General features: G+C 41.8%; 1 protein-coding gene across 1 annotated transcript in view; it reads right to left on the bottom strand.

The window, feature by feature from the left end:
- EPHA6 (EPH receptor A6) overlaps positions 1–27909 on the bottom strand; it is a 973304-nt gene that overhangs the window by 134467 nt on the left and 810928 nt on the right. Inside the window, exon 14 of the mRNA XM_090058840.1 lies at positions 8070–8131. Coding sequence (XP_089914966.1) covers positions 8070–8131 — 62 coding nt within the window. The remainder of the gene's footprint in view (positions 1–8069; positions 8132–27909) is intronic.

Genomic DNA, 27909 nt, shown 5'->3' with positions numbered 1-27909 from the left:
CCAGCGACCCCCACTCTGGACAACACCTACTGGAGAAAGATCCTGACTGGCCATCGAGGCCCCCCTCCCAGCCTGGATAGGTAGCAATCACCCCCAACTCTCTCTTCAACCAAGGACTTGGACTCTGTTTCTCTTCCCTACCTGGACTTCAATCCTTCTCCTGCTACCATTGTGTGAGTATGTATGGGAGTGCTTATGTGAGCGTGTGTGGGAACCAAGCTGTACAGTGTTCATTTCATAAAACTGTTATTTGGTTCCCTGAGTTGGGTTTTGCTTTACTACCATTCCAGCTCTGCTCCAATCTCTGCTCCTCAATCCTCTGACTTCTGTCTCATTTCTCCCTCTCCTGCTTCCGGCTCACCACCACCTCCAACACCTGTCCCATGCTCCTGTGGCTCCAGCCATCCTGAGCTCCCCTCTGCCTGCAAACCCCTATTTCTTTGCTATTGCCTCATTCCTACTGCCTTTTTCCTGATCTCTGCCACTTGCTCTTTAGTTACCAAGCATCCCAAACATAGGTACCCCAAGCACACACACACACACACACACACTATACCACCCAAGTTAGGAACTACCTGTGTGTATGTGTAGGTGGGTGGTGTGTGTGTGAGCTGGCAAATATATATCTATCATTGTGTGTGTAATATACAAATTAGTGTTCCGTGTATGTGTATTGAGTGTGTGGGTATTGTCAACTGATTTTTGTCTAATTTTCAGTGTGTATAGTGTGTGTGTGTGTGTGTATGTGCGCATGTGCACTTGAATTGGTGATAGATGTGCATGCGTCTAGGCTGATAATTCAGGATGTATGTGCGTCTGAGTTGGTCGTGGGGGTGTATGTGCCTTATTTGTTTTTAGTGTGTGTATATGTGCAATTGTGTCGCACCCTCCCATTTAACAGTGTGATTTTGAGATCCTGAGAGTTGGCCTGGCCCCACAGGACAACAGTTACAGTAGGTATGAATTTGGCACTAAGTCTCATGCATTTGTAAACCCCCACATACATCTGGGATTCAACCCAATCTGCTGGAAACTTTCATAGATTTATGGATGCTAGGGTTGGAAGGGGACCTCAACAGATCATCGAGTCCAACCCCCTGCCCAGGCATCCCCCAGATGCCTATCCAGCCTTCTCTTAGAGACCCCCAAGGTAGGGGAGAGCACCACCTCCCTTAGAAGCCCATTCCAAATTTTGGCCACTCTTACCCTGAAGTTTTTCCTGATATCTAGCCTAAATCTGCTCTCTCTCAGTTTGTGACCATTGTTCCTTGTTACCCCAAGAGGCGCCCTGGTGAACAGAGTGTCTCCGATCCCTTGCTGCGCCCCTAATGAATTTGTAGGTGGCCACAAGATCACCTCTTAGCTTTCTCTTGCGGAGGCTGAAGAGGTCCAGGTCCCTCAGTCTCTCCAGATAGGGCTTGTCTTGTAATCCCCTAACCATATGAGTGGTCCTCCTCTGGACCTTCTCGAATCTATCAACTTCCTTCTTGAAGTATGGCGCCCAAAACTGGACACAGTACTCCAACTGCAGTCTGACTAATTTTCTTCATATCCTTTTTTTATTTACCTGTCCTAGATCTATAGGGACATAAAAGCACTCTTCTGAATTATATGGTGGTTGTGATGAAAGACTTTGTTCAGATTCTGAGGGCTTAAGTTTGAGATGGCTTTTGATATTAATACCACCTGGCTGTAGAAGGTATTTATACTGGCAACAATTCAGATAAAATCATGCTGATCATATCACATTTATTATACTGCTCCATGAAATTTTAAATAGGATCTAATAGTTTTGCCAAATAAATTTTCCTCATCAGCTGGGGATATATCTAATGCCCAATTGGCTCTACATTTTTGCTTCCTATCCAGTGTATTGGAAATGTTGTTTTACATTCAAATATAGATCTGTGTAGCAAAATTTTGCTCTTATGAAATATTCCAGTTCAGCTACAGTAGGTTTGAAGTAGGCTTGCTTTGCCTAAATCATTACAGGTTGGTGAAGAGAATCACTTCAATCAACAAAAATGTCCTCTCTAAGTTTCTCCCAATCAAGATTTGTTCTAAGCACTTAGTGACCTACTTTTTGGAAAGGACATAAGATTTTAGATACGCATAACAATATCTGATTGCAAATAATTAAGATTTTATTTCAGTTTTAATTGATTATATTTATGAAGTCAACAACTGAGCTATCAGAGAATGCTCAGCCATAGTCTGTATCATCTTAGCTTGATGATGGTTTGGATCATTTTATTTTATGATTTGTCTGCATCAACTTATTTTTGCTTTAGTGTATTTATTATTAGTATTTTACTATTCACTGTGATGCAAATACTACTTTGCAGAGGTAAATCATCCAGAATCAGGTTGCAACAATGTATTGTGCAGAAGCATATAACTCATGTTTTCATCATTATGTGGATAGCATTTGGATTTCATTATTGCGATTGAATTACATCAGCTGGCAATTTTGTCTTTAATCAACTGTTAACAGGACTTAATACAATGGATAACAATCTAGATAAAATAGAAATTATGTTAGTTCCTTTTAAATGGAGCTGAATGATCCCATAGGACACCAGATCTAAGTGCATCTTCAAGCATTAAATGCATGAATATTATGTTGTCATCAGAACAGACTAGGTGTCGTGAACACGATGTATCTTTCTCTTCTTGCTAGAATACCTTTCATTATTTAAAAAAATCCCAACAACAAACAAACTGGATAAGGGCCTTGCTTGGGGTTGCCTGTCTTTTCAAGGCTAGGTTACTGCAATTCTTTAAGCTGTAGGAACTGAGTTCTCTCTAGCTGTTCTCAAACAAGCAACAGAGAAAAAGCTGTTGTTTTATAATGCTTTAAACTATGTTTCCTTTTTTCATCTGTAGCAGTAATAGGCATATATTAGAATATAGCATTAACGTATTATTCACTACCCACTTACAACCCTTGAATTTAGAAGGGTAGATACTTTTGAATGGACTGGCATACTCTTACACACAATTGTTTCACAACTACCTCTGATATGAAAACTTAACTCTGGTTTCCCCTTAAAATTCTATCATAGTTTGCAAATCTTTTTATTGTCTAGGACCACTGTTTGTCATATGTTCCCCATTACTTGACAGGCAAGATATTCACAATGATTAAAAAATTTCCCAAAGTAATTGGCAACAACTTCCTCGGAGTGATATTAAAGATACCAGTCTCCATGGGTGTATCTAGGATTTCAAAAAGGGGGTTGTGAGGGATATAATTAGCTCTGTCTCCTCCCCCCACCCCAGCAAGCAGATCATGCTATGGAGGCAGGATGTTGAGTCCCCAGCTGAGGGTGAAGGAAACCCCAGGCTACTTGTGCACTGCTCCACCTGGGGTCTACAGAGAGTGGCTGCATGTGGTGCTGGGCTCAGCTTGAGACAGCAGTGTTGGTGGGCAGATCCCCACTTCTAGCAACTGCTCCCTTCCTGGCTCTCCCAAGTGTCCTCAACTGGACAGGAGAAGGCCCTGGAAGGTGAAAGGGGCCCACTGATGTCGCTCAGCCTGGTAGACCACATAGCCACTTCCCATAGCTAGAGCCCCTGGCCCAGTGGAGGAAATCTATGGGAGGGAACAGGCAGCAGGGACCTGTTACTGCCAGCAAGCCCAGCACCCTGTGAAGCCACTACATGCAGCCACTGTCTGGTGAGCTACACTGTTAAAGGGGCATGTGACCATACCACTGTGTCCTGCCCCCCTAGAACCATCCCTGCTAGTCTGCACCTGTTCTTGCTGCAGAACACGACCACATAGGTAGGCAGATATTTTCTGTGTAACTGCAACTATGGTAGCTTGTCATCAGCTTAATTTTAAGTTACTTGGATACCAGAGTATCATATCACTATGCCAGTTGGGTCCGGTGTTCATTTCCAAACTCAGTTTTTAACTTTGTATTTTACTTTGTATGCATTTTTCTTTAAAATTAAATGTTTTATGATGAATAGAAGTATAGTAAGATACTTTTTAAATGCCCAGTGTGATTTCACTTGAGGAAAAATGCTTCCTTAATGCTCTCCAAAAGGAATCCACCTCCAATAAATAAAAGTGCATGTGCCTGCTGTGTGTGAGGGAGAAAGGGAGACTATTAGTTATGAGCTTTAATGTTGTTTCCTCTCTTGCTGCAGATAAATAAAAAGGGGAACCATTAAACTTAGCAATGGCATCTGGCCCCTTTTCCCCAAAGCAGGATCTCTGACTAGGGAGGCCAGGTTAGATAGATTTACAACATGTACTTTACAACTCCATTTTATAGGACTTTCTACAAGTCTTCATTTTTTTCTTTTCTCCCCTTTTCCCAACCTTATTTAATGTAGATGTCTACTGCAGCAACTAACCTCTAGCTGACAGGAAGGGTTAGGCTGATGGCAAAGCTGCTCTGGGAATTACATAATAATGGTGCTGCATCCAAGAGCAATATACCCTGATATTTCCTCCCTCCAGAAAAATGTCTTTCACTTCTCTTAGCCTCTGCTAGACTTTCTTTGGGGAATTTAAAGTTTAGTAATAAACTCACATCTTTTAGTTTATAGTGTATTCTGGGGCTGTTAATGCTCCAAGGTATCTAAACAAATTATTTTTATACAGTCTTTAGAAAACACTTTCTTTTGGAGAAGGTAGTTTAATTGTTTTAGGGAATTTGGTATGTGATTCTTCTCTCTATTTAAATCTGTATTTAAATCTAGCTTTTTCTATGACATTCTACACCTTAATAAAGAAGGGGAAAGTTACATTTGTAGAACAGAAGTCAAATGGAACAGAGGCCAAGCTTTACAGGCCTCATTTTGAAAGAACACAGGTAAACTAGGGGCCAAATGAAAAACAGTAGGATCTGATCTCTTTGCTTTCACAGGCAGAAGTAACTTGACTATCCACTCTCATTTCACTTTATGCAGTCATACACAGTGTGAAATATCTACCACATCAGAATGACAGTGTTTTATACCCATTTTGAATTGTTGGTAATACACTGAGATTCAGATGTCCCAGTGGAAGTCCATAGGCAAGTTAATACTACTTGAAACAGCATCTACTTGTGAGAGAAAAAGGAGTTTAACCATATCTGTGGATAGGGAATTCCCTCCCTTGTAGATCTCTGGGGTTCACAAGCTTGTAAGGCTACAACTCCTTTCTTCTCCCCAAAGAACTGTACACATCTTTCTATGGAACTTCCTCTTTACAAAAAAAAATGCCACACTGGCATACTTTAGAGTTGTTTAACCCCTAAGTCCCCTCCTTCCATTTGTAGCCCTAGAGAAGGATATAGATTCTTCTAAGAATGGGATGAAAGAAACCAACACAATGACATATGAAAGGATTATTTTAATACAATCTGGCCTCTTAAAGAACAATTTATGGACCTATGTATTTTAACTAGAGTTCTGGTCTGGTTTAATGTTATAGTGTGCCCATTTTCTGTCACATTGTACTAATCATTGATCAGCACATTAGAAAAATCTAATGGAAATTAAATAGGGAAGATAAGCCTAGTAACTCTCTATATATGGAGGAAAACATATCTGTTTTGCATAAAATGCCAGCATGCCTGGTGTGCTACCTTGGAGTTCTCATCCCTGACTCTGAAGAAATCTGGAAGAGCTCCCTATAAGCTGATCGGGGAAAGCAGGAGGAAACAGGTAGGTTTTGAAGCCTACCTCTCCAGGTTGCTACAGGAATGTCTGTGAAATCAAACCATGTGAAAAATGGCTTATTGTGATAAATGAGCAAATTCTGAGAACAGGTACACAGTCAGAATTTTTCTGAGTAGCTTAGTTAAGAAAAGCTCATATTATTATTTGGCCTTGAATGGGAGCTTTGGACCTGGGGGTGAGGAAATGAGGACTCCTGAGTCTGCCATTGTAGTGAACAGAACACAGATTTGAGGACAGAGGAAAATATACAGGAGCATTATTAAAATGGAAGGTAAAACCAAAACAATATATACCATACTCACTTGAATTCAGGATGAGGTTCCCCCCCATCCCCTAAATCAGCATGGGGGCAAAAAAGTCTCATCTTATATTTGAGTACTGTCCTGGGACAGGCAGCAGCTCAGCTCCAGCTTTGGCCCCAAGCTCAAGGCTAAAGCCAGAGCTGAACTGCTGCCTGCTCTAGGCCAGAATGGCTCATTTGGCAGAGGACGGGGCTCTCAGGCAGGATGAGCTCGGGGGGAGACTGTGGGGTGCCCCCCCCCACCTTCCCCCTGTACCTGCATCTCCTGCTGCCCTCTAGAGTGTCCCCCCACTTCCTGCTCCCCTTCACCAAGCTTCCCACCCCCTCTTTACCTTCTGCTCTGGCTCCACTCCCTCCAGCCCTGATCCTGCCTAGTTGGGAGCTGCTGCTATTTCTCCTTGGCTGAGCTGAGCTGGGGCCATGCTGGAATGCTGGTGCTAAGTGCTCCAGAGGAGCAGAGTTGCAGGAGAAGGTAAAGGGTAGTGGTGGTTGGCAGGCACATGATGGTGAAAGGGCTGAGGGGAGAGGCAGCAGGGGGAACAGGGAGTATAGGAGACATGGGGGGGAGCAGGCACAGGCATGGGGGGGTCAATGAGCAGGTGGAAGAAACACAGGCACAAGGGAGACAGGCACAGGGGGGAAAGAGGGAAGGGGAACAAGGTGCAAAGGACTCTCATCTTGCCTCCCACTGCTGCTTTCCCCACTACAGCAATGGGGGTGGAGTGGGGGAGGGGATGAATTTAAAAAGGCCTCCCCAATAATTAGATAATACATGTGGAAAATTATAATGTGTTCTAATTTTTCACACATAGACTCTAATAACTGGGGAGGCCTTCTTAAATTCTAAGTTGCTTTAGGATTCAGGAAAATATACTAAACTTAACATATATCTCTATTGAACTTTCAAGATAATGTCTGGCCCTCGGCTTCTTGCTTTTGCTGTGTCGCCTCATCTCTGAATCTCTCCATGAGTTCATACTTCTCCTACCTCTTCTACTACCAGGCTTCCTGCCCTTGTTTTTGAAGCCATTAACCACTCTCCCTGTGCCTGCATATTGCTATTTTGGCTTACTGGGTTACTTCTACATGCCACCAATTTTGCCACTCTCAACCCCCTGCTTGTGTATCTTCCAACAAATACCTCTTGACTTTCTTCTCTATCACCTTTAAACATGGGTTGTCCATTCCAAACTAGTTCACAAAGGCCCTAGCTGCTTCTCCCCTGAATTTCACTCAAGATAAGCTTTTACCATAATGCCTATGGCTAACGGTTAGGTGGAGGTCAAGTGGGGATTACTGATCCTTATTAAGATATATTTTAAATAATTAATAAACAAGTTGCTCCCATATAGGTGCCCCCAGTTTGGAGGGTCCCTGGTGGTTTCCAAGGGTCTGTTTGTGGAGGCAGATCTTAAAATGGATGTAGCTTTCACCAGCTAGAGAGAGAGAGCCAGAACCTTCTCCTGATGTGAGCAGAAAGTCCTAGGTACCTTAGGGCACCTGTTCCTTCCTTACTTTTCCCTTGTTAAAATCCAAATCTAGCACGCTAACACATTTTCTATGCTTCTTATACTTTCTTTAATATTCAGAGGGTGATCTTTAGGAGAAGAAGGTTAGTGCTGAGACTTCGGCGGTGAACTGTTTTCTAATCCAATTTTTAAAAAGCAAGTAATCTTAAATAATTATAAATCAATTACGGAGCCTGTTGTATACTTCCCCAAGCAAAAAATTATAACAAAGTATTTTAAGAGTGATTGAGCAAAATGAACAGCCTCCATAAGGCATGGAATTTGCGTTTCAGTTTATCTTTTCCTTCATAATAGCATCATTTGAAATATGTTTTGCTAAATATGGCAACTGCTCCCATAGAAAAAAAATCAATTATATTCTTAAATTTAAATAATCTTTTCCCAGTTATGCTCTAATGTATCACTGTACTTAAGAAATGTACCCCAGGGAAAACACTTCTATTCTTCACTAAAAATCCATGAATAACATTATGTAAAAATTAATTTATGATGCATGATTTAAAATCTTAACCCAGAATGGCTTCTTATTCAAATGTCATCAGAAAATGACACCTCACCCGCAGAAAGGAGTCCAAGGATCCATTCTCCATGTATTCAACCACAATCATTACTGGCCTGCCTGCAAAGACAGCAAAGAAACTCATTAGGATTATAAATATATTAAAGGGTTTGTTATATTTCCCACTGTTAGGAGTAGATTTTTTGCGTTACTTCAATATGTTGCTCATTTCCAAAGTTCTCCTGTACTGCACATATGTATCTTGTTCAGTTACCCATAAGCAATGTTTTAAATCAATATTTCTTTTACAGGAAGGATTTGAATTAGCTGACTGCATGCAGTTCCTTGTGGTGGTATTTTCTTTTCTATGAAAAAGGTCAAACTGAAGTTCTTTGATTCCAAATGGCTACACTTACTGTGTCTACCAGTGGGAACAGTAGGATTTCTGACATGAATGTGCACTAAGTATAATCATATAATATTTCTGAAAGCACTTGAAGTCAGGCAAAAGGAAAAAAAATAGGAATTGTAAACCATCTCTAAGAAATGACATGCTGTACATTAAAATTGGCTCTCTTGTGGGAAAAAACCCAAAGATTTAATAACTCTACATAAATAAAATATAAACAAAAAAAACAAACAAGCACCCTTCTTGGTCTACTAGCCACAAAAACAAACAAAAAAATCACCTCTCCTATAGCCCTATAGAATGAAAGGGGAGAAAGAGCAAGAACTTGTGTATTTGTACGTGCAGAATTTTATGTATATTTACATAATATGGGGTCTTCTCAATAGTTTTCAAAGCAAGCTCAGTTCATTTTAACCTACAGGTATACTGAAATATGGCGGCCCCAATCCAGTAGAACATTAAATTAAATAGTTAGTTTTAAGTATGTGGCATTTCCATTCAGATCAGTGGAACTACTCATGCATTTAAAGTACAGCATGTGCTAAAGTACTTTACTGAACTGGAAGCTAGCAGGATTTCTTATATGTCTCATTTTGATTGACTAATACAGATGTTCTGGATGGTCCTGTGTTATGTTCAATAAAGAACCAACTTAGAAGCTGATTAATATTGTATGGCTTTTACAAACATGCCCAAGTTACAGGAGACAAAATTAAAAACTGGTCATTTACTGGAATGACATTTTATTGTTGTTGTTTAGGAATAAATTATTACTCCAGAGCTGCCTGGAGGAAAGCCCAATTAACACATTAAATAGGGTCTGGAGTGAGATGTTGTTTTAGAAGTGTTAATATTACAGAGTAGTGACTAATATAGGCAAAACTAATGAATGAATATTTATTCAAGATTGGGAGGAAGGTGAACGGAGATTAAAAAAGCAACCTCTTTTTCAGGATCATACCTATCTCTTATGGAGTCTGTCTGAAGCAGGACTTATGACACCTGATGCCACTCTAACTCCTCCCATTTGTTTCTCTTGGAACAGTTATAATACTTTCAATGTCTCCTGAAGTCTTTATAAATAATATTTCTATGACTCTCTTTTTGTACTATTCCTAGATTATTCTCTTTCTGAGAAATGTTTTTCAAAGAAGTAAGGGAACACAGTATATAAAGGGGAGAAAATAGTAGTTACTAGGGGTTTGTGAAGCGGTCAACATTTGATTTGGATTTGGCCCGATTCAGGGGACAGTGATTCAATTCGCTCATTCAGATCACTGTCCTGATTTGAGTCATTGAATCTGAAGATTTGATTCTGATTCAGAGAATCAGTGATTTGGCCATAGACACAGCTTTATATGTTTTTTCTACGTAGCTTGAGGTACCAGGCTTTCCTCATGAAAGCTGAGATGGTGGGGTGTATGGAGTGTCCCACAGGAGCTTCCGGTCCACTTCTGGGTCTGCCACCGAGCATGTGGGGGACCCTCCACCCCGTACTCCTGTGGGACGCTCCATCCTGTGGGACGCTCCACGCCCCCCCGTACTCCTGTGGGACTGCCCCACCATCCCAGCATTCACGAGCCACACCTGGTACCTCGAGGTACATAGAAAAAAACATAAAAGCTGTGTCTATGGCCAAATCGCCAAATATCTCTGAATCAAATCGGAGGCTTCTGATTCGATTTGGAGACATTAATGGGTCTCCTGATTCAATTTGGATTCAGCGGTTCAGCTGCCAAATCAGGTCTAATCTCCTCCAAATTGAATCAGTGACTGAAGCTTCGCACAACCCTAGTAGTCACTTGCATAATGGCATTATAATGTTTCCAGTACTATTGTTTCTTTTCAATTTTTTATACATCATAACATTTTGAAGATTTTTTACTGATAGTTCACACTGTGGACTGCTCAATAGAAACCCTGTCCAGAGATACTCAAGTCCTTTTCTGAGCTGTTACAGTTAATTTGGAAATCAGAAGGATGAAGGAGTTGTCCAAGTTATTCATTTCAAATGTGAAGTTACCTACATTTGTCAACACTGCCTTTCATGTATTGCTGCTCTGTCCACTCACTCAACTAGGTCAAGTTTATTTTTTATTTGTTTTTTAAGCTTCTCACAGTGTTCTGTAGTTTTTCCTTACAAAAGCTGGTTTTGCCTGTAAACCTTGCTACCTACTGATTTTCATTCTTAGATCATGAATAAATAGTAGATGTTCAAAAAGCCTGAGGTGGAACCGATTCAATCTACCCAAGTTTCTCTAAGATGAATAGACTGAACTGGGAATGAACAGAACGCACGTTCAATTTTGGGTGACAGGGCAGGTATGCAGCTGGCCAGGCCAGAAGGCAGGCAGTGCTCTCACATGCCTCCCAGTGGGGCCACTGTCCTCACCCCTGGCCCCCACCACCAGTGGCCCTGTTAGTGGCAGGGGGACACCTCCCCAGTTGTGCTTGCTCCCGTGGGGGGGACAGGCATCTGCATTTGCTCCCCCACTTTCCTGATCCTCTCTGGCTTGGCTGACAGCCCAAATAGCTCTCAGCCCTGCACCTCCCTGCTGCTGTCAGCAGAGCTGGGCTGGGTGGGGCGAAGGGTGGGAGAGCACAGACTCCCCCCAGCTGTGCTTGCTCAGGCAGCAGCTTCCTCCCCAGTCCCCCTGCACCTGGTGCTGAGTGGCTTGGCTGGCAGACCTGGCTCCTGCCTTCCTGTCTTAGCCAAGATGGGCAGCAGTGGGGGGGGGGCTGCTAATATGCGTAGGCGTGGGCAGGGCCAAGAGCTGCTCAGGCTGTCTAAGCTGGGCAGTGTCAGAAGATGGGAAGGTTCCTTCTCTGAATGAGGTATTAGCTGTTTTTCATAGTTTTGGGTTACAGTAGCACAGCGCACACATACTTTGTTCTTTATTGGAGATATCCCTTTACTCTTTTAAAATTAAACTGGAAATTGACTTAATGTGTTGTCACTTCATAGCTTTTTAAAAAAATATATATATTTACTTTTTAAATTCACTAAGTTTCCAAATTTAGAAACTCACTTTCTAAATTCACTGTTATTTTCCAATCACATCCTCATCACCACAATGATGTGTAAATGCACAAAGCGCTAAACATTTATTTCATGTCTACCAGGATTAGTTTATATTAAAAACACAATAATAAGGAAAACACATAAAAGCACTACTGTTGAAGAGCAATCATTAGAGTTCATTAGAAAAGTTCTGATAACCTGTGTTTTGTTCTACTGAGATAGTCCGTTTCAATTGTGATGGGTTTCTGATAGGGTTCCCCCTTCACCAAAGCTTCTAGGGTCTATGGGAATTTTTACACGTGCATCTGCCACAGCACTGAACACTTAGGATTACAATGCATGCAGCTGTATAAGTGGCAATCTGTGCATCAGCATGCAGAAAATGGCAGTGGTCTGCTTTTGAACTAAAACACATCTAAAGTGTTTTAAGTTCAAAAGCATATCACCACCATTTAGCTGCACTGCCGTGTATTTTGCTGCTTATGCAACTGCAAGTGATGCAGCGCGGTGCGCGTTAGCTCAAATGTGCTGGATCTCTGGCGTGTTGCACCATGAAAAAGTATGTGTATAAATGCCCTATGACTCTGCAGCAATCTAAATGGTGAACTGCCTGAGATAAGGGTCTTTATTCTTTTTCAAAGTCAATTTCAGTTTTTTCCCTTCTTTCAAATTGGAACAAAAGTAACATTTTGAAGTAACAAAATTATCTGTGAACTTGAATGAGCTTTCTTGCTTACATTTACTCTTCATATCAGCATCTTAGAAATGGAAAGGGATAGGACAAGAAAAAGCAGGACGTTTCCATAACTATACATGCTACAGTGATTCTTTGGTCTATCAGTAGAGATAGAAAAGAGTAAATAAAAGTTTGTATATGAGCTCAGGTATGTTGAGTTGTTTTTCTAACCAGAGAAAAACCACCGATGAGATGCTGTGTAGCACCGTATCAGTTTTGAACAGAGAGATTAATTACCCAAGGTGTATTGGCAGGGCTGGCCTGTCCTATCCTGTGAAACCTGCAGCTGCTCACCACCCACCACCACCCTGTGCTGCACCACTGCTGCTGGCTTCTTCAGCTGCTGCTCCCCCGCCCCCCCGCTCTGTCGTCGACACTGGCTTTTTTGTGTCAGGGGGCCCAAAAACTGTATTTTGCAGGGGGCCAAAAAAAATTGTGGGCTGGCTCTGGGAATTGCATTCTGTAACAATGAAAAATGAACTCTTTGCTTGCAACTCTGGAGTACAACTAGCTCTGCCAACCTGTGTAGTTCAGCATAAATACTAGTTTGCCTCACTTCTCTGATCATGTGTGTTTTATATGATCTCAAGATGTTTAGAATCAAGACAATAAATTAATAATTTTATATACATTTTGTAAAAGCAGTTCGCATTTCTCTTTCATTATCTTGCAAGCTAAAGGAAAACTATACCCATTTTGCTCAGATCAGAAACCATTCAGCATTTTGCAGGTTGAATTAAATCTGGAACACATCTATATAAACTAGTAAATTTTAAGAACCTAGCAACTTTTAAAAGTACTGATCATATGAACTTCTATGCAGTTGAGTGTTTTCTTTTAATAAATTGAATTTATACACAGTAAAATTATATCCATCAGACTGATGAAAATCACATTTTTAATTGTAATTCATTTATTCATTGACGCAAATGCCTCTACAGGGTGTTATGAATCCTCATAGGTCCTTCAAGTGATAGGTTAAACATTTGGCTCAGATAACATGTCAGGTGAAATACAGAAATTAACTTTAAAAACTTCACATATAACTAATTACCTGTTTGCCATATACCTGTGAAGATTCAGGAATGGGGGTTATCAGCTTAATAATAATTATATGTAAAGAAGCATATGCTTTGAGTGGCTGTGCATGATGGGGATGATTTGTTCAACACACCCTCATAGATTCACAGATGCTAGGGTCAGAAGGGACCTCAACAGATGATCAAGTCTGGCCCCATGCCTAGGCAGGAAAGAGAGCTGGGGTCAGATGACCCCAGCCAGATGCCTATCCAGCCTTCCCTTCAAGCCCCGCCCCCAAGGTAGGGGAGAGCACCACCTCCCTTAGAAGCCCATTCCAAATTTTGGCCACCCTTACCATGAAGTTTTTCCTGATATCTAGCCTAAACCTGCTCTCTCTCAGTTTGTGACCATTGTTCCTTTTTACCCCAAGAGGTGCCCTGGTGAACAGAGCATCTCTGATCCCTTGCTGCATCCCCCTAATGAATTTGTAGGCAGCCACAAGATCCTCTACCCCTTACCCTGGAACTGCTCAATCGGCTCAAAATGGCCTGCAACTTCACCAAGGTCAAGCTCTGAAGAACATAGTGCAAGTCTGAATTGGGGTTGAGTGGAAGACCACTTTTAGGCCTCGGTACGGTTATTTAAAAAAAACTCACCAACACCCTAACCATGTTCCAGCACTTTAGTAATGATGTGCTACTAGACCTCTTAGATCAATTGATAATTGCCTGCCTGGCTGATAGCCTGACCATCTCTGAGGACTCTGACCCACATTGGTAGCATGTCTGGACAGTACTGGAAAGATTGTACCAACATGGCCTATTTGCAAAATTAGAGAAGTGCACACTTGACCAAACTATGATTAAGTTCTTGGATTTCATTTTGCAAAGGCCTGCAAATGGACCCCTGGCAATCCAAGCTGGGGTCCAGGTCCAGGCTGTCCAAAAATGAAAGGCATCTAAGAATGTGAAAGAACTCTAGAGGTTCCTGGAGTATGCTATCTTTTATTGTAAATTCATCACTAACTTCACCCACGTGTTGAGTCCCCTTACTACACTATTATGGAAGAAGGTCCAGTTCTACTGGTACACAGAAGCCCAATGAGGATTTAGCAAACAGGGCTTTGCCCCTTCCCCTGTGCTACTGCATCCAGATCCCGCGTTGCCATTTGCTGTAGAAACTGGTGCATCCGCAGCAGCTGCAGAGTTGTCAACAGCAGAGCCTGGAACAGACCTAAAACCCCTGTGTTTTCTTTTCTTGTAGACTTAGTATGGAGGAATAAAATTACAAGAGCCTGGACCATGAGCTCCTAGCCATGACACCAGCCTTCAGGTAGTGGCAACACTATTTTGAAGGGGTGTGGCACAAGGTACAGGTTTTTGCAGATCACAAGAATTTAGAGTACTTTCATAAAGCAAAGACACCCAATCAGAGGCAGCTTTGCTAGTCACTTTTCTTCTTCTGCTTTGATTTTTTTAGATAACTTACCGGCCTGGGCCTAGAAATGGAAAAGCAGATGCTCTCTCCTTAAATGTGGAGTATAACATGTCCTCATGCAAGCAAAACTCAACCTCATTTTGCAGCTGCACAATGACATCAGCACCACATTACTGGTGTATCTGCTATCCCTGCTCCAAGCTACCACCCAGGAGGAGATCCTCTGCTGAAGAGCAGGCCACCTTCACAGGACAACCCCACCGCATCCAGGAAAAGGTCCTATTTTTCCAGGGTATGATCTGTGTGCCACCAGGTCTGGCTAGACTTAATGTTCTTTACTTGAGCCATGACTCTGTCAGTGGGTCACTCTGGAAGTTAGAAGACCCATCAATTAGGTGCCCATTATTTTTGGTGACCACTGCTGTGCAAAACAGTGTAAGATTTTGTCTGCTTCTGTAATACTTGGGCCTGCACTAAGAGACCCACATAAAAACTCTGTGGACTCCTTCAGCCTTTCCCATTCTCCCCAGATCCTGGTCCGTTATTTTGCTGGACTTTATTGTGGAGCTGCCTGAATTAAACGAGTGCTCCATGACAGTGATGGATCAACTAACCAAAGTAGCCCACTTTGTCCCATGCACAGGTCTGCCCTTGGCCAAAGATACCACCCAATTATGGTTAGATTATGTAGTTCACCTCCTGGACTGCATAACATCTGATGATGGGTTCCAATTTCTCTTCTGCTTTTTTATTGTACGGCCCTGTGCCTCCTAGGGGTCCATGCCCTGCTCTCGTCGGCTTATCATGCACAGACAAATGGCTAAATCAAGAGAACAAACCTTATTGTGGAACAGTACCTCTAATGCTACTAGTATTCACAGTTTGCAAGCACAACTCCATATATGCCTTGACAGAGCACAGCCCATTTTTTGCTAATTAAGGAGTTTCACACTCAGTTATACCCTGCCTGTCTTACCTATCACCTTTGATAACCCCATGGCAATGTATTGGGTACAACATGTGCAGCAGGTCCAAAGGGAAATAAAAAGCCATCTGGAAAAGGCAAAGAACTCATATAAGCATACCAATATCATCTGCAAGGCTTGCTTACTCAATAGGACAACAGGTATGGTTATTGTATGAACACCTTCACACACATTGGCCCTTACAGAAATTGGATCACAGATATGTTGGCCCATTCTGTATTACCTGACAGGTCAATTCATTAACACTTGAACTGCAACTTCCATGAACACTGCAAATCCATCTGGTATTCAACATGTCCCCTGTCTATGCCCTATACAGAAAACTCATTCTCACATTGATCCCAACCTCTACCACCTTTTATACCAGTTCATGGGCAAGACTAATACTTGGTCAGGGAAGTTGTAGACTTCAAATGGAGGCAAGGAAAATTATATTACTTAGTTGATTGGGAGAGTTACAGAATGGAGGAATGCATGTAGGAGCCATGTCCCAGATATATTAAGCAAAGGCCACCTGAAAAGTTACAGAATGGAGGAATGCATGTAGGAGCCATGTCCCAGATATATTAAGCAAAGGCCACCTGAAAAGCCTGGACTGGCACTCCCTAGGGGCCATTGATACAAGGGCAGGGTGATGTCAGGCTGTGATCTTGAACCCAGGACTTTGGCCTGCCCAGATTGGCTACTCATCCCAATCTAACACCTCCCCAGCTACTCACTCAGCCTGGATAGAGGTGATTGGAAACCTCCATTTGGGTCTAATCATCTGCCCACTCCTTGCCACTGGAGTGGCCATCTAGGGTCATCTGCCATTTCACTCCCTTCCATATAAATCCCCAACCTAGAAGAGGAAGGGTCTGGGAAATAGGGCTCAGACCTTACCCAGACTGCTTTACTGTTCCTCATGGCTTGTGCCTTTACTGGTACTCTGTCTGATCTTTTGGCTACCCAACGCAGCTCACCCTCAAACTCTGTGCTCCGTTTCACCATTCAGCTTCTTAACTCGGTCTCTCCCTCAACCGGGCTCCCGATATGACTTGCCCTCTGACTCTGTGCACTGCCTAACCCTTTGGCTTTCTGACTTGGCTTCTTGGATTGATAGCCTCACTTCTAGCTTATTGACACTTGGATTCTGCATACGCTTCCTGACCTTGGTTGGCCCCTCAGATCCAGAGCGACTCCTACACCTGACTGTCTGTGACCCAGCGTGACAGACTTTCCTGTAGTGGTGGGAGAGAGATTTGTGAATGTGAATGTGTAAATCTAAAATTACTTTCTTTTGAATCTGCTAATGGCAATGAATGTATAACTTTCTTTTATGTTTACACTACATTTTGTTCTTGCCAGTCTTCCACATTTACAGCTGGAGTTCTTTATTTTTCAGTACCCTTGGACAAACATAAGTGGGCCCAACAGCTGCTGGTACTGCTAAAAAAACCTTCCTAAAAGCCCGACTTCTTCATGCACCTCTGAAAGTTGGATATTGGATTTTTTTCATCTCCATCTCCCTTCCTCCTGTAAGTTCTCAGCTACCCAGTGTCCATTATACCCTTTTCTTTCATTCTGCTTTCTAGCCCTCCTTCTTACTTCTTCCCTTCAACCCCAGTATACATAAGCATTATTGCAAAGAAACTAATATATATAAATATGCAACTAAAAAAGTGATCCCAGATACCACATGCCCTGATAACTTGATTTGTAACTTTTCTTTCTTTTAATGAGTTCTTTGTCTTCTCAGATTAGATGCTCTTCAGCACAGCTCTACTGCACCTTCCTGTGGGTTTAGGCCTCCTAACATAGCACGGACCTAAGCTGATCAAGGCCTTTGGACATTGCTCCACTAGTAAAAGAAATGTAACAACTGGAACGGAAGCTGTGAGACTTCTACTTCAGTTACCTACAAGTTGTTATAGTCTGTGAAAATGATGAGGAATACTACACCTGTCATTCTTCCCTGATTTACCTCACTTTTTCAATGCGTGTGTGGTATTCATTTTTCAGCTATGAGTGTGGCTTGATGCTTTTAAATCTGCATTACTAACAGGTTCAGATGAGGGTCTCAAAGTGCTCAAGTCAAGGTCACTTAAGTGACAGACCTGGTTTCAGTTTTCTGTAGCTCAGGAAACAGGATCCCTGAGGCTTCTTAAAAATAAGTCTACACTTGATTGTACAATCTGCGCTTTCACTAAACTGTTTCATGGTACTTCAAAGGGAGCTGGGCAAGACATGTTTTTGCCATCCTTCAAAAGTTACAAGATGTCTCCATTATCCATGGGATAGATATGCCCATCCTTCCAGCATAGTCAGCACTCCATTGCATAAAGTTTATTTCAGAAGACCAAAATTCAAAACACTGCTCTGTTCACTTAAATATAGGGATCTGACTTTCAGCTGATCCCAACTTAGGCATATTCCCTAACCACTGGGTTAGTATGTAAGGGTTAGGGAATCTCTTCTATTTTGGCCAGAAATTCCCTGTAGAAAGTGGAAAGATTTAGTTATCATGAATCTACACTTTCTGATGAAAAACACTTTTTTAGGTAACTCTGTTTTAAAGCAGTTCAGAATGAACAAGAAATGAGGGGGTCACAAATTGCTCAGACATCCTTACATTTATATTGTATTTTACCTTGATCAGTCCAATCAGAATTTTATTCTTTGTGAAAAGTAAGAATGCAAAAATGCACATCATCTTGGCAGAAGGATTTTAAATACCAATTTCACTTACAATTCATATAATATTTATTTTTAATTTTCTTTCTAATTTTCTCCTTAGCATAGGAGTTTGATAGTGTGCAATTTAATCAAATATAAGAGTGATGAATAAGGATGAAAATATAAAGCGTCATATCAATGACAAAATATTCAGCTTGTTGTCTCCTGTTGTCATTTTAAATAATGCAGCAAAGCCCACTTTAATGAATTTATTATGTGAGATTAATCCTCCAAAAAGAATACAGTTAGCATACACTAATCTCTATAGTCTTTATTTATAATGAAATCTTTAATATTTGCTATGGGAATAGACCTGTTAGAATAAATGCAGAGTATTTATTCTCCCAGCCCTGAAAAAAATAAGGGTTGTAAAACTTGATCTATAGAGTTTATATGGAACTATCTTCAAATTATCTCTGCAGGTCAGAGCTTGTAGATTTGCTTATTTGGTATCCGCCCACTTCAGGACCATACTTGATTTTTGGTCTATAGCCATGCTTTTCTACTGAATGGCTGTTTTGGTCTAAGGCCATGCATCTCAACCAATATGGCCCTAATCTAGTGAATACATAGACATTCATCTAATTAAGATTAGGTCTTTCTCCATTTTATTACAGAATTCAAATATGCCTACAAGAAAACTTTCTACTTTCTTCATTTAGATGTTCACAGCTCAAAATCCATTGTACATTTCACACACTTTATTATGTACAATATGCTCTTGGAAAGTCTACCACTCCATCTATGTAATTGCTTAACTTATCCCCTTGGTAATGGAATTTTTAGTAGTTGTGTGTATCAATGAAGAACACACTTCAGGGACTAAAAATTGTTTCCCTGACACATACGCATGCATACACACATGGTGGTGATGTACATACACAAATAATATAATCAACGCATTTTGACAGTATTAATTGAAAGAACAATAAACCCAAGCCAGTGTGCATGAACACATGATGTATTTACCACTGACAAACATTTATACTGGCTGATTTAAATTAAAGAGATGATCTGAAGCTGAAATGTATGTTCCAAATAACCTAAAAATTTGAAATGATAAACTCAAATTCCTATTTTATTACTGAGCTGTGGTAGCCAAAATATATATCCCCTTGTAGCAAATGTGGAGTTTATGTTAAATTCCATGCATACAGAAAATACATAGATTTGGCCTCTTATCTGGCTATTAATACTCTTTCAAGCACAGAAACAAATACTTACAAAGTAAGTTATATAACACGTTATTAGTATTAGAACACTACAGTCAATGGATGACAGACATCGTTTGCAATTTATTTGGTTAACATGTAAAGTTCACATAAGAACATTATTTACCAAGCCTTACCTAATATTCATTACTGGCCATTAAGTTACTGTTGTTAATGCTAAGAGTTATGTCTTCATTAGCACATTTTCTCATTGGCAGGACTTTTCTAATGGAAAAGTAAGCGCTTGATGACTTTTTCTTATTTTCTGTTGACCTGAGTGAATGGGGTTTTTAATCTTTCCAGTGATCCACTGGCAGAGCTCCCTGTTCCCCAGGGATATTTTAGGGGCCAAGATCATTTTTATTTCTATATATTGCCAACCTTCTCTAGTGTCCCTACCATTTAGGGCAGATAGCATGCCTGCAAAGGAGCCATAAATCGGTAGGTTTCTATTACATCTGACCTGGGGGTGTTACACACTAGAAGGGGTTGCATACTAGCTTCACTACAGGTGCTAAGTACTTTTCTCTGAAAAGTTGAGAAATATTTATGGTGTGAATTAAAATAGCAGGCCCAGCTCTCTAACATTTTGGCTTGATCATGGTCGGGGCAACCATTTTTGGGCCCAGATTGTGGCACCCCCTCTCTATACACCCTGATTGACTGAGGAGACAAGTTTAGGGTCTGGCTTAATTGCAGCAGCTTGCTTCCAAGGCCTCTGATTGCTGCTGAAAAGTTCACAGACTCTCTCCCCCACAGGGTAGGGACAGGGCGGTTTGCTTCTCTGGGTGGGAAAACTGGGGCTTGCGGGGGGAGGGGGTTAGGGGATCCTGGGGGCTACCTTGACAGATGGCCCTGGCACCAGGTAGGGGATGGGCTATTTGCACCTCCATGCGTGTATTCCCTTCCCCTCCCTGCAACTCCTGGCTCCACAGTTTTCCCACTCAGAGGAGCAAAAAGCCCCTCTCCTAACTGATTCCAGGGCTGTCTGTGAAGGCAGCCCCCAGGTGACCCCAACCCCCTCCCCATGCTCCAGTTTTCCTACCCAGAGGAGCAAACAGCCCCTTCCATACCCATCCCCAAGCTCTCTCCTCCTCCCATCTCTTTTGCAACCCCATCAAAACTCCTCTGGGCTGCTAGGCTTTTGTTGTCGGCTGGGGAACTCCCCAGAAAGTGACCACATCATGGCATTTTATTACAAATCATATTTTTCATGAAAATCACTTAATTTAAATCAGGCCCTAGAAATAGTTTCTGCTTCAGAATGGTCCCCCAGCCTGCCACTTCTAACACCAATCTTGTGGTGGGCTGCAACGAGGTTTCCAGAGGATCAAGGGAATGGTTTGGAGAAACTACAAAAAGGAAACAGCATTCTATTTTCTCATAAGCCATGTTCCCACTTCTTTCCATTCCTTATGGGGAAAGCAAAAGGCATGCAGAAACAGAAGGAAAGGAACTGGCAGGTTTTTGTGGTATGTGTACTGACCTAATTTCAGTTTTAGTCTAATGTCTATTGTTGCTTTCCAGACAGTTCTCTTTTAATTAGCTGTATATTCCTTCAAAATTTCCTTTTCAGATTCAATATTTAAGGTACCTCCTTTTCTGTAGTTACCTTAGTATTATGAACCTTATCTAAGAAAAGCCAAATTCTGCTTCATTTCCAACAACTGTGGCACCCTATGCCTAACAGGTAATTTATTCATGGTCTTGTCTTACCCTCTAGGTCATAACATCTCAATTCAAACTAACTAATTTCAGCACCAATAAGCCTTCATCAGTGCATAACAAGTAGGGGTAATGTACAACATCCAAAATGTTCATAGCACAATACACTCTCCTGAAGGAAGGGCAAGGGATTGTCTTTGGCCTGTCATGTTCTAAAGAGAGATAATATGATTTCAGTCCCCAATGAGTCTCCTTGCATAAAAGATCTTTTACTCTATTGACCTCAAAGCATGTATAAGAAGGCAAACAAAATGGCTTTTACATTTGAGAAACCCCTAGACTTCATCAATATTCAATATCCCATGGCATGTAAGAGCTACTTAAGAAGCATACAAATAAATATAAACTTTTAAATTTCTATACTGCTTGTTGCTATGGAAATTGGATATATTAATTCAAAAAACCCATATTCTCATCTTTAAAGCTTTAAAGCTAAATTCAGAAAAAATGGATGCCTCGTGTTGAAGTTAAGTTATCTGTCACAATTTCTGGCCATGTCTTGTTTATTTTGTATACCCTGCATTTTAAAATACTGTTTATATAATTTTCATTTATCATTTTGACAGCACACGTTTTGTTCCAATATCCTCATTCCCCACCATCATCTAAATCTGAATAAAATTGTCTCTGTCTACTGAGTTTGAAGACTTTGAGGATGCTGACTATCGCTTTGGCAGACAAGGTTCTTTGGGTAAATGTGATATCTTTTATTAGACCAACTAAATAGTTGGAAAAATTGTTCTTTGGAAAGAACAATTTTTCCAACTAGTTAGCTGGTCTAACAAAAGATATCACATTTATCCAAGGCCTATTTCATTAGGCCAACATAGCTACAACCAACAACCCTGACTTCCACTTTGATAATTTTAGGTAAAAAATCAAAGTTTAGGAAAGTCTGGTAGCTTATCTAATCTCTCCAAAATTGGTGAGCCACTATATTTGTGTAGCTGTTCATGAATCTCCCTTGCTTTCAATATTTGGTACATTTTCAGTTCATAGATTCATAGATTGTAAGGCGTTGGAAGGGACCTTGCAGATCATTAGTCCAGTTCCCCTGCACTAGGCAGGAAAAGACAACTGGGGGTCAAGTGACCCCAGTGAGGTGGTTGTCCAGTCTGCTTTTGAAGATTTCCAGGATAAGTGACTGAACCACCACTGGAGGGAGTTTATTCCACAATTTGGACACCCTGACTGTGAAGGCGTTTTCCCTGGAATTGAACCTGAAGCGGCCTTCTAGGAGTTTGTATCCACTGTCCCTGGTCTTCCCCAGGGATGCCCTGTTCACCAAGTTTCATAGTTAGTAGGGTCAGAAGGGACCTGAGCAGATCATCAAGTCTGACCCCCTGCCATTGGCAGGAAAGAGTACGATGTTTGACCCCAGCAAGGTGTTTGTCTAGCCTCCTCTTAAAGACCCTTAGGGTAGGAGCCAGCACCACTTCTCTTGGAAGTTGGTTCCAGATCCTAGCCGCCCTGACTGTGAAGTAGCGCCTCCTGATATCTAACCTAAATCTACCCTCTGCCAGCTTGTGATCGTTATTTCTAGTCACTCCTGGTAGTGCTCAGGGGAACAGGGGCTCCCCCAGTGCCTGCTGGTCCCCTCTGACTAGTTTGTAACAGGCCACTAGATGCCCCCTCAGCCTTCTCTTGTGGAGGCTGAACAGGTTCAGGTCCCATGGCCTATCCTTGTGGGCCTGCCCTGCTGCCCCCTGATCATGTGAGTGGCCCTCCTCTGGACCCTCTCCATGCTGTCCACATCCCCCCTGAAGTGAGGCATCCAGAACTGGACACAGTACTCCAGCTGTGGTCTTACCTGTGCGGAGTGGAGTGGGAGTATCGCTTCCTTAGTTTTGCATGAGATGCGATAGTTAATGCATGCCAACATGTTTTTTGCTCTGGTGGCCACAGCATTGCACTGCTGGCTAATGTTCATGCGATGGTCGATCACTACTCCAGGTTGCTTTTGGCCATGGTGCAAGTCAAATTGTCACCACCAAGTCTGTAGGAATGTTGGGGATTGTTTGCTCCCAGATGGAGCACCTTACACTTCTGAGTGTTGAACTTACACTTCTGGTTCCAGTCTGCCCAGCTCTCCATCATGTCCAGGTCTGCCTGTATCTGCAACCTATCTTCTGGCATGACCACACTCCCCCATAACTTGGTGTTGTCCACAAACTTGGCCAGAGAGCTTTTCACCGCAACATTCAAATCATTGATAAAGATGTTGAAAAGCACTGGTCCAAGCACAGACCCCTGAGGGACACCACTGGCCAATTCTTGCCAGGATGAGACAGATCCACTCATGAGAACTCTCTGGGTCCCACCATGCAGCTAGTTTTACATCCACTGAACTGTTGAGCAGTTAAGTCCACAATCTTCCAATTTTTCCACAAGGATATTGTGGAATACTAGAAGTCTAGGTATATAATGTCTACCTTCTCTCCCATGTCCAGGTGGTGAGAGACCTGTTCATAGAAGGAAATGAGGTTGGTAGGACGAGACCTACCCATGACAAAGCTGTGCTGTCTGTTGTTCAGAATCTTACCCTTAATGAGCGTATCGCACATAGATTCTTTAATGAGTTTTTCCAGGATTTTCCCTGGGATGGAGGTTAGGCTGATTGACTTATAGTTGCCTGGGTCCTCCCTCTTCCCTTTCTTGAAGATGGTCACAATGCTGGCCCTATTCCAACATTGATACCTCTGGGATCTCCCCTGTGTACCATGATTTCTGAAAGACTTTTGCCAGGAGTTCCGGAATGACCTCAGCCAGCTCCATCAGCACTCTTGGGTGAAGCCCATCTGGTCCTGCTGACTTATAAATGTCTAGATTTTTTAGTTGGTTTTGCTCAGCATCCACAGTGGGAAGGCTATCATTCCCACCATGCCCCCTGTGATCCTTATTTTGCTTGTCTTTCCCCTTGGTCTGGTGAAATGCTGAAGCAAAGTGGGCATTTAGGAGTTCGGTTTTTTCCTGAGTGTCCATTACCAGCTGTCTCAAGGTATTAAGCAGGGGCTCCACACTTCCATTTGTTTTCCTTCTGCTCCCTGCATACCTAAAGAAGGACTTCTTATTGTCCTTGCCTCCCTTGGATAACCTAAACTCAGTCGCTGCCTTAGCTTTCCTAATCATTTCCCTACAAGTCCAGACCACTGTTGTATAGGCCTCCTTGATGACTGTCCCTAGCTTCCACTGTGTGTACACCTCTTTTTTCTTTGTCAAGAGAGCCTTGATGTCCCTAAAAAGCCAGGAGGGCTTGCCAGCCCTTCTACTACCTTTCCTCTTCATGGGAACAGTTTTCTTTTGTGCTTCACGGATTGTGTCCTTGAGGAAGGACCACTCTTCCTGCACCCCATTCGCCTTCCATCCCTGGTTCAACATTGCCTCCCCTACTAATGTCCTGAACCTGTTGAAGTCAGCATTTTTGAAGTCCTGGACTTCAATCCTGCTAGTTGATTTCTTACCTTGTGGCAAACAGTGAACTTGATGAGCTCATGGTCACTTTTTGCCCAAGCTACCCTCAGTGTTCAAGCCACACACCAGATTATCTCCTTTGGCCAAGACCAAGTCTAGGAGAGCAGTACCTCTTGTTGGCCCTTGTACCTTCTGGGTCAGAAAGAGCCCACAATTACAGTTAAGAAGCTACATGACTGATCCAACCTAGCCGAGTGTTCCTCCCAATCTATGTCGAAGTAATTGAAGTTGCCCATGACAACCAAGTGCCTTACACACACGGCCTCAGTCAGTTCTTGAGAGAACTCCAGATCAAGCTCCTCCCCTTGGTTTGATGGCCTGTAGTAAATGCCCACAGTTAAGTCTGTCTCACCTCGCCACCCCCCTCCTCCCCACCAAGCTTGACCCAAAGGGTTTGAAGCTGCTTATCTTTGGAGTCAATGTCAGCCTCCAGAGAGGTGTACTTCTTCCTCACATAGAGAGCTACCCCTCTGCCTTTTCTCCCTGCTCGGTCCCTTCTCTGCAGGGTGTAGCCCTCTACAGCTGTGCTCTAATCACGGAAGGAGTCCCACCAGGTCTCCATGATCCCTACCAGGTCACACTGCCCACTAGAGAGCAGGAGGGCTAGCTCCTCCTGCTTGTTCCTCATGCTCCTGGCATTGGTGTATAGGCAGCTGAGGCCCCCAACTGACACCCTCAATTTCCTGAGATGCGGTTGGAGAACCATTCCATTAGCATTTTCAAAAACATTTATCTTAGTGTCCTCCATGTGGACAAGGTATAATCCTGCACAATTTATACATACAAACTTTTTTTGCAAGCAAGTCCCCCAGTATAATTTATTCAATTTTGTGCCAAATAGCAACCTGGGGTATGCAATTATATGTCACAATTATATTGATATCAAGCGATATTGATACAAGCTGTTACAATGAAACTGTTATGTCTGCATGATTCTGTAGTTATACAATTATAGAAAAACAACTCCAACTTTAACTTTGCTTCATTCAGAGTTAAAGTTAGGGTAATTGGCTAATTTGTACTGCTACAAGATCATACAGACATAACCTGTACCCTTTTAAAGCACCTAAAATGTCCTTTGTCCATATCTGCTGTCAATAGCATAACTAGGAGGGATGAGGGGAACATGAGTGCTAGGTGTTGATCAAGGGGGTATGCTGGAATGGACACAGGGCATGCTAGAAACGATGTAGCTATACTGCTACTCTGATATCTACAGGATCCAGCTATATACAAGAGGGAAAGAAGCCAGAGGGTGAGAGGAGCGAAGCTCTAGGGTCTCAGCATTATGGAGTCCAAAGGAAGGAGCCAAAGGGGTGAAGGCAGGAAGCAGAACCCTTCTTTTACAATGGCACAGTTGTTTCACCCTTCTTCATGAAAATTCAAATAGTTAACAGGTTAGACTAACTGCAGACTAAATAATCTCTGGCATAATTGATAGATTATAAAAAAGTTTTGAGAAAAGGGAAGGGCCACTTGAAATCATGTTCCAAATGAAAGTAAGTAGAATGAAGGAGTGAATGAATGAACAAGTTCTAGCAAGACCTTAAACTGTAAGCGCTACTCCTGGAGAGGGGTCATGCCAAGACTTAAAAATGCAACCATGTTCTTGCTTTTGGAAGGATAACAAGTTTTGGTGAGTTCCACTTAATGCAGGGGGCCAGATCTTCTGTCTCAATTAGTCTACTTCGCACCCCTCTAGCACCACAAAATAACCTTTAAGTTGGTAAACTGGGATTTCCCTAAAACAAGGGATATTTTTGGTGATGTAAAGCATACTAAAAGTATACAAAATTAATACCAAATGTCAGCACAATAGAAAAGGACATTTAGTGAGAGAAGAAAATAGTTATTATGAGTTCTATTTTATATTTTATATGCTGTGCTGATAAACTGTTTTCCAGATGTCCCCTATAGAGGCTTTTTCTGTTACTTTAAAGTGACATTCCATGTTTTAAAGAAGGAATGCAACCTCATTGTTTTAGAAGAAAGGTACATTGTGTTTTTTCCAAACTCAGAAAATCTTATGCTACAAATAAAGAATAAGTTTTCTGAGATTTTTTTAAATACAGCTGACAATTAGAGCAAGCTTACGGTCTTGATTTTAATTAACTTTAAGAATTTGCCATCTGTGTCAGTCATTTTTTTTCCATTGTTAAGGTCAATGGGAACAATGTAGGTGTTTTGAGCTCTCCATGTAGTTAAAATTCATTGAAAATCTTGCTTACAGATTATGTTTGAAGTAATTAGTTAGTAATAAAGCCACATTTTTAGTAATTAAATATATTTGTTATGCTTATATGGACTACTGACAGGCTTGGGTCTACAGTGCAGATAAATGAAATGAGGCCACTGTAATAACAACCAATCATACCCTCCCTCAGATATTAATTTGCATGCAGTTACTGTATTAGTTTTAAGGACAGAAAAGTCCGAAGAAGGCTGCACAAGTCTCTAGAGTTCTGCCTGACAGTTTTCTTCACCCACCTGTCACTAGCTGCATGGTTGGGTAAAGCAAATGCTTGAACCTGGGTTTCCACCACCTAAAGGCCATTCATGCCCCTCTCTTTCTTCCCATCACCCCCTGTGAAATGTCATGTTTAAAATTTTTTGAAAAGTTGCATTTCAAAACTAATTTCAGATCTTTGAAACCTGTCACATAGTTGTTAAGGCTCTGACAAGTGCAGGCAGTTCAGAGTTAAGATTCTACTTAAAACAAAATCAGGTGTGTCAAGGTACAAAATACAGAATCCTGGTGTTGCTTTTGGCCTGTAATCATGTGATGAAGGTAAAATATGAAAGAAAACGATATATTGAAAAGAATAATTTAATCAAATACATCAAAATGCCTTTACTCCTCTCATACTATTGTAAGCTGTCATTACAGATGGTGGAGTGCCAAGTTGTTAGGGTACATTCCCTAATGTCAACATTTTATCTTCAGTAGTGGAATCTTTTCTCCCCTCCTTCACTAGACTCTTTTAGCAAGATCTGTCAATTTCCATTGCATTAATCATTGCTTCTGGTTGCCCTTCAACTGACTGAGATCCCTTTAACTTCTAGAAGGGGCAGTTTGTCAGTCTTATTGGTATGCTGTGACAATGACAGCCCATGAAGCAAAGGCATCCCAAGAGGTCAAGTAATCTACTTACATTACTTAGCTATA

This window comes from Crocodylus siamensis, chromosome 1 (genome assembly GCF_052110815.1).
Source record: "Crocodylus siamensis isolate JL-2025a chromosome 1, ASM5211081v1, whole genome shotgun sequence".
NCBI lineage: Eukaryota > Metazoa > Chordata > Crocodylia > Crocodylidae > Crocodylus > Crocodylus siamensis.
The sequence above is the reverse complement of the archived record's forward strand: the minus strand, read 5'-3'. Positions and strand labels throughout refer to the sequence as shown.